This window comes from Fopius arisanus, unplaced genomic scaffold (assembly GCF_000806365.1).
Source record: "Fopius arisanus strain USDA-PBARC FA_bdor unplaced genomic scaffold, ASM80636v1 scaffold00022, whole genome shotgun sequence".
Lineage (NCBI taxonomy): Eukaryota > Metazoa > Arthropoda > Insecta > Hymenoptera > Braconidae > Fopius > Fopius arisanus.
The window spans coordinates 1,194,054-1,207,110 of NW_011887761.1; the positions used below are offsets into that span (position 1 = coordinate 1,194,054).

At 35.6% G+C, this 13,057-nt stretch overlaps 1 protein-coding gene across 1 annotated transcript in view; it reads left to right on the forward strand.

Annotated features, from left to right (window-relative positions):
• Positions 1 to 12,736, forward strand: part of LOC105264510 (uncharacterized) — a 49,666-nt gene extending 36,930 nt beyond the window's left edge. Inside the window, exons 2-4 of the mRNA XM_011301437.1 lie at positions 2,010 to 2,243; positions 3,477 to 3,542; positions 12,205 to 12,736. Of these exons, the coding sequence (XP_011299739.1) occupies positions 2,010 to 2,243; positions 3,477 to 3,542; positions 12,205 to 12,387 (483 nt within the window). The 3' untranslated portion in view covers positions 12,388 to 12,736. The remainder of the gene's footprint in view (positions 1 to 2,009; positions 2,244 to 3,476; positions 3,543 to 12,204) is intronic.
• The last annotated feature ends 321 nt before the right edge of the window (positions 12,737 to 13,057 follow it).

Below are 13,057 nucleotides of genomic sequence, written 5' to 3' on the forward strand. Positions count from 1 at the left end.
ACAATTTTCATCCCTTCTTAAAATTTAGGAAACTAGTTACCCCTCTCGGAAGATAATGGAGGAAGGAGTGTAGGGAAAAAGAAAACAGTACCAAGTAGACAAACAATCGAACCACATCGCGAGTGTCCAAGTTCCTCCCAAGACTTCATATTTTGAGATTAGCTTCGATGATCAGAGTTGGTCCCAGTAGAAAAACCTAGTTCTCTTTATAAACCCATAGTAACAGTGCAAATGTGAAGAATTCAAACTTGTGATTAAATGAAAGGTGAAATCAAACCATAAGTGCATTTTCATTCTTTGTTCAAACACCCGTGACAACTGTCAACCAAAAAACAAAAAAAAAATAATATAAAAGTTTAGTCATTAATTCTTTCGAGTGAAATTAATTTATTAACTCGAAAGTGTCACAATCATTTTTTCTTGATTGTTGGCACAATTAGGTTGAATTTAGTAGAGATGTGGTAAAACGGTTTAAGTCGATTTTCCCGCAAATCAGTTCAAATCGTACTTCGAAGGTATAATGTATTTCTCACAGAAAGGCTTCAAGCCTCGAAACATATATAATGACTTTTTTGTAATGAAATATAGTGGCTTAAGTTACAACTCTCATTTCAAACAAGCTATGCCAACATAATTCTCCCGGCTAATGACAGCAGGAGAAATAACTCCTCATACAGAAAGTACTATACTTAGAATATGGGACTTGAAATGTAATTTACGAAATTTTTAATCTCGTACATCACGAGTTTAAAAATGTAAAGTACGCAAACACCGCGTAAATTACTCCCAGATTTGCTGTAAATTACAATTTTTATGTCATAAATTACGAGATCGATTCCGTTATTTACGATTCCGAACTTGTAAGTTACGAGAACCTATATCGTGAATCACAAGTTCCGAGCTCGTGAATTACGGGGTCCAACATCGTAATTAACGCTCTCTTTCTCGTTATTTACGAAATCTCAATGGTATAAAATCTGTGATTGGGTTCGTAAATGCAAGGACACATATGAGAAAATCTTTTCTGGACATCATCAAATCTTCAAGTTTGAGGATATTTTGGATCATGTGAACATCACTTTCAGTGACTTTTTTTCAACATTTTTCCAAAAGAATGTTAAAAATTACAAAAAAGTTGGAAATTTGGCAAATTTTACGGAAACTATGCAAGATAGCTAATTATCCCGCTGAGAATTGGCGATCGTCTATTCATTCATCTTTGAGCAAAGTTTGCCAAATTCTCAAAATTTCTAAAATTCCCTTTGAAAAATACTGAAAAAAAAGTCAGGGAAGGTCATGTGATCTTTTTCTACGGTACGTAGCGATGTACGTATGGTACCTGGGAGCCCGAACGTTATTGTGGATATATATATATAAATATATATATCCGAGGTGGACACTTTGGTAACCAAACGGTTATTGGTAACTAATCTAATATTGGTGAGAGGACTCTCTGTGGCAGTTTGATAACAGTTACCGAGGGGCGACCTTGATTTTAACGCCATGAACCGTCTGTGATGCCGTGTGAGCTAGTCCGCAGATCTTAGGGCGAACTTTAAGAAAGTGAAGTTTTTGATACAGAAACGCAGGAGTCTAACCTCGCCTCATTCTTCAGACTTCTTCAGTAGAATTGCGGATTCTGGGGTCAATGACATAAAATACTATACGAAACTAGCCGAAGGCGTGCATTGTCATTGAATTTGTCAGGAAAATCATTTTTATGACATCCAGTTAACCGAGTTGTGACCAGGTCTAGGCTTATAAATAATCCCGAGTGGAAATTTTGGTCAAGTTCTAGTCAAGACTGGATCAGGTCATACTTGATGATTGATACTTACTAGGTCTAGGCCTCAAATGAATGAGGTTAGGCCGGGCAAGTGACAAAAAAACCATTTTCGTAAATGAATCGGAATTTCATAAGTCAAGCTATGCCGGTAAAAACGCTCAAACATTTCGTTAGATCTGAATTTTTCAAAAAGCAAATTGTTTTGCTTTGTTTTGTTGTGCAGAATTACAAACAGAAGGATGCCGGCAAAGTGGTCGTTTATACAACGTCAATGAGGGTCGTGAGAAAGACTACTATTGCATGCGTTAAGATGTTGAGGATCCTGGGCACACATATGGTGCAGTATGAGGAGCGTGATTTATTCAAGAGTGGGCAATTTCAGTCGGAGCTCAAGGATAGACTTGGCTGTGATCATATTGACGTGCCACAACTGTTTATCGATGGGCAGCATATGGGGGTAAGTCTTCATTTCGATTTACTTATTTAATTTTGTGAAAGAAGTAATGGAAAATGGATAGTAATTATTCAGTAGATTCACACCAAGGATTTTGACCATTCCCGGAACCATGAAATGTGAAGATGGACAAAAATACAAATAAACACTAACATTAAGGGTAATTGATTCGCGTATGACAATTTCTAGGGGTGTTGACGGGATTTAAAATCATTATACACTATAGGATAACCTTGCACCCTGATCTTCCCAACCTTTTTCTGTTGAAATAATGAGTGAGTGAAAAATATTCAATATAATTCAAATTGAATTTCTGCAGGAGGGCCTGTGAGAATATCAATCATCGTGCTTCAGCTTGTTGGCGTTCAGTTGGTGGTGGGATCATTTGTGGGATAATATCGATCACTAAAGAATTCATTTAATGCAAATGATAATAAAAAAAATTTAAAACTGACATGGATAAAGTCGGAATCTTGGGAGCCTGGGCCATAAAACCCTATTAGGCGCATTATTCGGAATATAATACCCAATCGCGTGAGGCCTACACAAATTTTTTTCTTAGGAAGTCGGGCTCATACAACTCAAAAGGATATGGATAATAGCAAATGCCACTTCCTGATAAAAAAAATTGAAAACACCTTTTTTACGTAGCGTAAAAAAAACCTAACATGAAGAAAAACAGTTTTGTTATTACAAAAACCTTTTTTTTAGCAGCAAACCATTTTTTTTATACATTAAAGAGCTTTCACTGTCTCTGGCCTTTTTTTCAATGACCAGAATGCCGATGTAGATGACAGGATAGTACAATTCCACACGTAAGTGAAATGTCAAGCTATGTGATCCAAGGACGTCGAAGGAAACATTTGAGAGAGTGGAGAAGGCGAAACAGCTATCCCAGTACCATTGGGTATCCTGTAGAACTCCTCCATGTCTCTTATTATCGGAATAAAAGGGGACTGCATTCCAATCTCACTGCGTCACATGATTATCTTATATAATGATGGAAAAAAGCCACTTCACCTTGCTAACATTAGTATTACCTCTAACAAACCTCTTGTATAGTCCCTTTTACGTTGAAGTGAATGGACTCCAAGGGTGAACTAGTCGTGGATCTTTAAATAATCGCATGGCTGAGGATTGGAATAAGAAACATACCACGAGAAAAAATTAAATAAACCACTATATGAGACACTATATCGTATTTCTAATGTCACTTCATTTTTCCTATTTTTCCAGGATGCTGACGCGGTCGAACGGCTCAACGAGTCCGGAGAATTGCGACCTATGCTCAAACCATACAAGGTAAGAGAACAAACGGACATGAAAAATAAAAATTGCATATCTGTCAGAAACACAGAGAACTGGAAGTGTTAAATCATTGTCATGTAATTTTTTTTATGAGTGGGAGATGACACTCAAGATTTTATCCAGAGTTTCATGGGCTGGTAGTAGAAGGTGTTGGTACATTAACTAATTGAGAGAAATCCATCAGAGTACAAGAAAACTGATCGGAAGCCTGCGCTAGTATTACTTGATAATGAAAATTCAGTGGTAGTGGTAAATCACAATATTGTTGGAATATTGTTGGTCTAACCGATACTGTTGGAAAATCGCACGTGACATTTCACGTAACTAAACTTGAAATTTTTAATATCAAAGTCATAAGAGTGTCTAGAGTTTTTCATTGATCATTCAGTGAATTTTTTAACGCTGTGCTGATAATTTTCAATTTTTAGGGCTATATTACACTGAACACCGTGAAATAGTAAAAAATTCCAGCAATAATTTTTCTGAATTGTCAATTCATAAAAAATTCAAATTTCTGTTAAAAAATCAATTTTCATTGATGGAAAGCCCACTCCTGAATTTTCAAGACAAATAGGAAATTTAGCGACCGTTTTTAATTGAAATTGAATTTAAAATACTATAGTTGGGAATTCAGATGACTATACGACTGAATCAGAGTGGATAGAACTATAAATGTACCGCTTTTGGGTTTCATTCTTATTCAATGGCCGACACAATTATTATGAAACTTTAGTTCGCTGACCGATTACGGAAGTGGCTAAGAAAATTTATGTGATGGTTTCGCAATTTTGCACAGAATATTCAAGCAAACATTACCGAACGTTCCGAAAAATTCTAGAATAGTTCCGTAGGATTTTTCTTGACAATTTTTCGCTTCAGAACTAAAGAAAAAGATCGGCATTTTTTATTCATTATTTTTTCCATCCAAATTTCAGTTAACTGAATGCACTATTCGACGAGCCTACTCGCGATTATACTGGATATTCTTCCATTATTTTGTCTCTTAACTATATACATGAAGTAAAAAACTGTTGGATCGTGTTAGCTGCAGATTGAAATTGACATATTGAATTCAATATTCAATAGTTCTTCATTAGTTCTTCATTGAGTGAAATGTCTTCTCCCATCTTTTCAAATTTCCTTTGTTCCTTAAAATACCGCGGTACACGCTCGTGATTTGTTAACCTGGAAAACTTAACGCATTCATTTGTTTGCAACGAACCATCAGTAAATATCCAATAATTTCGAAATTCTCGTGGCATTATAAGTAAATATTTCTCTTCGCATCATTATGCGACTTTTTTTCTTCATTTCGCGTAAACTCTTGTAATAATGAGACCTCATGTTTCATTATATAATAACCAAAGTTCAAAATGTTATACACAAGTTAATCTGGTCAACAATTGGCCAAAAATCGACAAAAAGTATGGAAAACGAACAAGTAAATATATTTTTTATTTAATTTAATTTTTTCATTTATTCAAATTCTACTGGAAAATTTGTGGTCCATTAGCAGTATTACAAGTATGGATATGTTCTCTGTCCATCTATTATACATCTATTTGAGTGAATTCGTGCGTGAAAGATTCTACTTGACGTTGTATTTTTTTCAATTAGCTTTCCCACAGTTACTTTAAATCAGGGTTTCCGTTTAGTTTTATCTAGAAGAAATGTTAAAAATCATCTCTAAAAACTCTTTTAATTTTTCAAAGGAATTTAAAAAATCTGGGACGCTAGTTCGAGGATATTCCAAATTAATTAATATTCAAGAGATGATCTTACAAGCTGAAGGTCGCTGGGTTATGTGTTAATGAATTCAAAAATCCAGGAGAAATCGTCAAGAGCTGAGAAGACAGACTGATGACCTAATAATTTTTAATAATTTATCGAAAATTGCAAAACATATATGGATGATTTCTGCAAGCCAAATGCGAGTTAAATCTAATTGTAGGGTTGGTTGTTACGTGAGACAATTAACCATAGAATTTTATAAACAAGCTTGTAGGCTTGTACACGGAGAGAAAAATATCGGAAAAGTTACGGAACTTTCACGTATTCGTGGGGTGACCTTGCTTTTCGGGAAAAAGTACTGGAGGTGCCATAAAATTGTCCTGAAAGTTTCATAAAAATTCCTGCTCGCTACGAAAATTTTTACGGAACTTACAGTATTTTTTCCCGAAAATCAAGGTCACCCCACGAAAACATGAAAGCTCTGTAATTTTTCGAGTATTTTTCTTTCTGTGTATTCCGAGTATTCTAAAGAAGAATGTAAATTGCGTATATTCATATAAATTTGTAAGCAATTGTACATTTTAGAGGGTTTTCAACTAAGTATTCAGCACTATTCAAATCTCAACCAATTGTTATAACGAGAGCAGTATGATATCGTAATTTTTTTGTTTATATCACAGAGATTTCTAAACCATAAACCTCTGATTTTCGTAGAATTTCGCCCGGAGATAATTGGAGAGATATCAAAGAGCAGGGATATTTATCAAAACGACTGAGAAGAAAAGGCGGTCGTCAAATGTCAAATCACAGTTTCCATTGACCGAGATTTGAATGGAGCGAGTAATCTATCGAATAGCCTTCGGGTTTAAAAATTTATCGGGTATTTATGTTAAGTTATCGTGCTTTTCAAAATGTATATACAGTTCAGCATCAAGTCCAGCCTAAATTATGATGCCGCCAAACTGCATCTACTCGTTGTTAAGCAAGAATGTGAAAGAATGACATCACCGGACCTGTCAGTACCGATCACGTAACCGGGGAAAACATGACGATCCATTGTTATCTGACCAAATTTCATCATGTGACCGTCATTTTTCATCTAATTATTTCGAAATTTACGAATCATCAGCGTCATTGATCGATCATCACTAAGAATGTGGCGTTATATTTAACTGGTTATTGTGGTATACCCCAAAAGTTCAACCATTAAGAACAAATTCTCTCCTCTTACAACTTAATCCCTAATAAATTCAGTCTTTAATAAAATATTCCAATATTTAATTCGCCAATAACCGCTACTAAATCCAAACATCATCACAAACTTAACCAAACTTACCCCAATCAACGACCATCATTTAGAATATTTTCACCCTAAATAAATCTCTGCAATCATACAATCCCAAGCGTCTCAATCTTCAAGGTCCCAGCGCTAATTGCTGTGCATCTAATATAGTATATTATGTATTAAGAATAGAAAACAGGGCATTCTAACCCGCGTGAGTATTACCGACGTGAGGTGAAGCCGAGGGTGGTAAACACGCGGGTTTAGGTGTCCTTTTTTCCTTCCTTGATGCAAGTTGACGGAATTTGAGGGATAGCATAGGCAACTTTATCTCCGTCATTTGAGGAGTAAACTCGAACTTTCCGTGTAGGTATGAGGGAAAAGTATTTTTCTAACGAATTGAATCACCATTGTGATTGACATACACTGTTTTTAGTCACGAGGCCCAGGCCCGGCTAACGGAGTTCTGACCAGCGTAGGCCGGTAAAGACCGACGTTAGGTCAAGCCAACTGACGAAAAATAAACCTGTCAGACAGGTGCTTTAAAAAGTTCCATCAAACAGTACGTAATACATAATTTTATATGATGTACAATTTCGTACAAAGAGAAACAAACGTGTGAAATGAGAAATCAAGACATCAAATCATTATGATATGAAATTGTGACAATAAAATCATTAACATGAATACTATCAATTTTACATACAAACACGTGTTCCCTACTCTCTTTCTTAAAATAGAAATTTATGTTAACTTCAGTACATATAACATTTTCCGTCCATTTCACGAGTGCGGGGCATGATTACACGTGGTAGCTACGTGGAGTGGGGGTATCCAAAAGTAAAGTAAAGAATTATGGTGACAATGTAACTAGATGACGGACCTATCGCAATGGTCGATATAACAGAAATTCTGACAAAAAAAATGACGTCATGTATATATATATATATATATGGTATACAGGGTGTCCCAAAAGTACATGCTAATCCTTTACCAGCATGTACAGGGGGTGATTCTGAGCCGAAAAGTCATTTTCCACTTTTGGATCAGAAGCACCCCCCCGGAGATATTGGGGTAAATATGAGAGCCAATGAGGCTGCAGCGTTAAACGACAGTACGTCCGTGTAGTTCCGCACACATCGTCCGCTGCCTGGAAGGGGCGACGCTCATGCATGTGTCGGAGCCACACGGACGTACTGCCGTTTAACGCTGCAGCCTCATTGGCTCTCCTATTAAAAAAAAGGTCGAATATAATTTGAAGAGCAAAATATTTCCCATAAAAAACATATTAAGCACTTAACCCCTATTTTGTACCGTTTAACCCCTACAGCCATTCAAATGTACGATAGGAGAAAAAAATTGATAAAAAATGGAAAAAAATTTCATTTTCAATTTCAAATAATGTTAAAAAAAATCAAAAACTCTGAGTCATTATATTTTCATAACAACATAATTTAATTCCAAAAAATATTATGAAATAGGAAGGGTAACTTCTAATCCAATTGATGAAAAATTTTTTTTTTTCTCCATAATTTTTATTCTTGAATATGAAACAAAGTTTATCCTATTTACCCCAATATCTCCGGGGGGGGGGTGCTTCTGATCCAAAAGTGGAAAAGGACTTTTCGGCTCAGAATCACCCCCTGTACATGCTGGTAAAGGATTAGCATGTACTTCTGGGACACCCTGTATAGGGGCCATATTGGCATATTACCACTGATTGTCATTTCTGGCATGACAAAATTGAAGATGTAACGTCATTCCACATCCCTGGCGCTGAACCATGCGACAAGAATCTTTATTCAGAAAATAGTCCAAGTTTTGAGACCCATATCTTCTCCATACATCTTATAACTATTCAAGGCACTCTATAAATGAACCGAAAAATCTGTTATTCACATAAATGAAGTCATAACGATTTCATTCATAACAAAAAGCAAATTTAAAAGAGTTTCTGTTGTGATTCATCTTGGAAAGTTTCTAAAAAAAACTATTTTCTGCAAGAGAATACATATTTATAAGTCAACGGAATTATTTCCGGCACATTTTATACTTTGGTGATTCCACACTTAAAAATATAAACCGAATGGAGAAAAAAAGTAAAAAGTATGGGAGAGTGTGGTCAAAGAGACTGGTAAAAACACGTTCATTTTTTAGAAAAAAACCATAAAAATCAATCATGATTACCTCCGTAAAATACACAATCGACTTCGAAGTACCCACTCAATTGAAAGTAATAATCAATCATATTTTTATTTTTACCTTGAGGTAAAAACCATTTTTATGTCACTCGGCCCGCCTTAATCTCGTACTTTAATTGCCTTAGGGAAGTAAGCGACTGCTTATCGCCTTTCTTTTTACTTAGCTCCGTTGGGTAAAAAAGTACTGGGTTAGTCGGGCCTCGTAATATCAAGTAACATATGCCATACGGCCTGAAACGTATTTTTGCAAAATATTTTATAAAAATCCGAGCCAAGGTCCAGGGAAGTAAGGAGGAAGTAAGTAAAAAGGAAGGTGATAAGCGGCCAGTTACCTTCGTAGGGCAATAAAAGGACGAGGTGAGGACAGGCCGAGTGACATAAATTAGTATATCAACCCGTTTTGTCTCTGGATTCGTACGCCAATTATACGCCATCCTTCCTCAAAGAATTGAATTTCGTGTAACGTTCCTGGAATTCAGGAAAAGTTGAATTGCTCGTTTCTGGTTGGAATAGGAAACCGTGGCAAAAAAACATATTGCATACCCATATTATATACCCACAAGGTTATGTACAAATCCTGCGTCCTTTCACTTTTATCCAACTTGACTATCTACAACTTCCCTCCTCGGGTATTGCAACCAATGAACTCGTAAATTTTCTCTATTTCTGAAAGATATCTGCGAGTAGAGAATGTTACCTTGCAAGGCAGAAAACGTCGTTCAACACCTCTCCTCATGACCATTATTCGTTTTTTGTACTTATTTTATTCAGTATCTACAATATATCCCACTCCATAACGGGGTCTCCATGGATTTCAATTCAAGGTTGAATAAAGGGGAATTCATTCAGTCTTAGTAGCATTGGAAGAATAAACTTGTAGAAGGTTTTAATAAGTTTCGCATATGGGTTCAAATTAAACTGAATGATTCTGCGTTGATTCCTGCATATGGTCATAAAACCTTGTTTTTCAAAATAATCAGATTATTCTACGCTATTGGATTATGGGAATGAAAAATGCCGAGACAACACTCTGACTGTTCAGAAATAATTTCTATTCACTTTTTTTGTTCGAACTCGATGTAGTCCGGAGGCCCTTCACAGGACAAAATCTAACAAGAGGCTGCAAACAGATTGCCAGTGAGACCACGGGTTACCCTTAGCAGAGAAAGGCTAATAAACTTTTATGCCCCCTGAAAGTACAGTTTGAGTTTTTCTCTTAACCATGTCTACTTTCCAGATGTGCTTTTGATAAAACCCGAACGTGGAAGGGTTCATCAAAACATCGTGAATGACAACCCCAATGACAATTCGGTTGCGAAACCTTTCCTTAATCCGGAAATAGAAAAACTATAACACCCAGCACAAAATACGGAACGCTTTGTACAAAGTGCACAACTGTGACGTGCACAGCAGTTCTCTTACGTACTTTGCTCCAATCAATCTGGCTGGTGAATATATTGCAACCCTATAATAATTCAGCTGTCGATAAAAAAAATGCCAGTTGATCCACTAAAATGCCCTGCAAAACATATCAAGATGTTTCAACTTAATTCCAGCCGGCAGACAGTTAAATTAGATTGTAGAATCAAAGTTTAAATTGACTGGACTACTTACTAATGTCCACAATTTAATTCTCCCCATGTCTATATTCCATAAGTTTATTGAAAAATATATTTTGCTCCTCTGGAATCACGTAAATTCAGAAAATATGAATTGTGCCCCTAGGAGATGATATAAATTGACACCCTACTTCATATCTAAACTTTCTTACAAAGAACCTTATCTCCATTACTCATAACACTACTATTGAACAAATTTCCAAGGAAATGAGGCCTTCGCTTTAACTTTACAAGTTTCAAAAAATGTTTCTAGATTACACGACAAAGAGACTTATCTAAAAATTAACACCCTAGTAGGGTTGAAGGCAAAGCGATAAGTATTTCACCCCGGGAAAACCACAAAAGCATTCCCAGACAACAAAAAAAGTATCCTAACCCAACTAGATTCTAGCCTGCAGAGGGCTAATTTGTAGTTTTACCTATTTTCTATGCCAAATTTGAATTCACTTTACTCATTAAAGGTATAACAAATGATTTTGCAAAGGCTAGTATTTAATCCTGGTGGCTCTCCTCTCCCCATTTGCTAGATCTCCCCAGTGGGGAGACTAATTTTACATCCACCTCAACGTGTATTTTGGATCCTGTCCCTTCGGGCATAATCGCGGTAAAGATCCCTTATATTACAGAGCAAGAGGTTTTTCAGTTGTTTGCAACTTTAATCAATCGATTCGCGTTTTCGCGAATTGTAAAAATTCAAATTATTTCCACATTTTACGAAATAATACTCTGCCAGACGTTTATGAAACTGCGACGTAATATTTCGTGATTTTTTTTCTTCGCGTACAGAAATCAATTCACCAATTCTTGAACCAAGTGTCATTTTCGTTCCGAGTTAGCTGGCTTATTTTTAGTCTTCTTTGAGACTAAAAAATGTTTACTTCTCTTCTTCACGTATTTAAAAAATACAGCTTACTTCAGAAAAAAATTTTCTGGCATTATAACTGAATCCACTTAGACTAGAAAAAATTTGGCAAGGGACGATAATTTTGAAAAATGTTAGAAATAGGATCAAAGCGTAAATTATTTAAAAAATGGCCTTCCATTCATGAGACTAATCTGGCTACTGATAATCCCTGTATTTTTTCCAAATGGCCAACCGGCCGTTAGTATAGAGAAAGTAGACAAGTTATCGTCCTTCCCTCTAAGGTTGTTGTCGCGTAAAATTTTTTTTCGACAGTTTTCGTTAAAAATTTTATGGTGAATACTTTGAAAAATTAGCAACAAAATGAGCCTTTTCCGTTTGCAATTGACCGTTTTGGACTTGAGATATAAATTTTTGAAATTCGAGTGATTTAACACGTGTTTAAATGGAGTTTTGCCGATTAGAATTTTTTAAAAATCAACGGTTCGACAGTTTCAGAAATAAAAAAAAAGTGGAATTTTAATCGTGGGAGGAAATACAGAAAAAAAAATCAAATCGATTGACCGTTTGGTTTACGGAATATAATTATCGGAAATTCATAAATTTATATAATTGAAAATAGTTAATATGGAAAATATACAGTTATGCTTTAGCTATCCATGCACAATGCAATCAATCAAGTGAGACTATATACCGCTAAAAGATTGTGTTCTAAACTGGCCCGTTTTACAGCGGATAAACTTTTTACAGAGACTGTCGCGCGACAACCACCTTAATCGCAATACCAGTAGGACCTTTCAAATTGATTTTTAATTAAATAAGCAAGGTTTAAACTGATACAAACACTGAATGCCAAATACTGATGAGGATTAATTATTAATTCACCCACCCTAAATTGCAATATTTGGTTTCATGTTTTGTAAAATTTTTGTTTTACTTAATGACCTTTTTGTTGTTGCAGTCCCCAGTGAAACGTGAGGTGTGTCCCTGTTGCGGAGGTGCTGGCATCATCCCCTGTTCAGTGTGTAACGGCAGCAAAAAGTCCCCAAGGTGGAACAATTTCATGAATGAATTCGTTGCTCTGAGGTGCATGAACTGTGACGAGGTGGGACTAACCCGTTGCCCACACTGTACTAATCATTAGACTAATTTTCTATTTTATGGAATGAAAAAAGGCTCAATGAAAAAGTGAATCCACACCGCACCTTCTAAATTTTCAGATTCACATAACAGATAATATTTTGTAAGTTTACGTTAAGTGTTGATTAACGAATTACATATAATGAACGATTAAGGTGCTACTGGACAAAAATTGTCGTGAAGATGATTACTTAGAAATTTGTCGTTACATTTGAGCCCTGATAATCGTTGAGATGACAGAATGAATTATTTTATTATATGGTTCTTTTTGTTATTCCATATTCTGAACTATTGTCATCGGATTACATAAGAAAAAATTACATAGCATTCTGTAAAATATCGTGGGTGAATAAAGTCAATAATGAAACTAAAACAAACTCTTTTTCTACAACTTTTTTTTCAAATTCCCTTTCACTTTTCTGGAAGCTGAAGTTCAACTAAGTGTAAGCATAACGATAATATCGTTGAATGCAAGTAGTAATTTTATAATTTCATAATTGTGTTATAAATTTTGAGGAAAAAAGGTCTCCGCGTCACTGATCACCTGACGATTAACATACTAAGTAACGAGCAGTTGACCGAGCCTATTTGGCAGGAGACATTTAACCATTCCCTTATGCAGTAGTTTTTTTTCGACTTTTTATTTATACTAATACAATTCGTAGTAAGTTTCA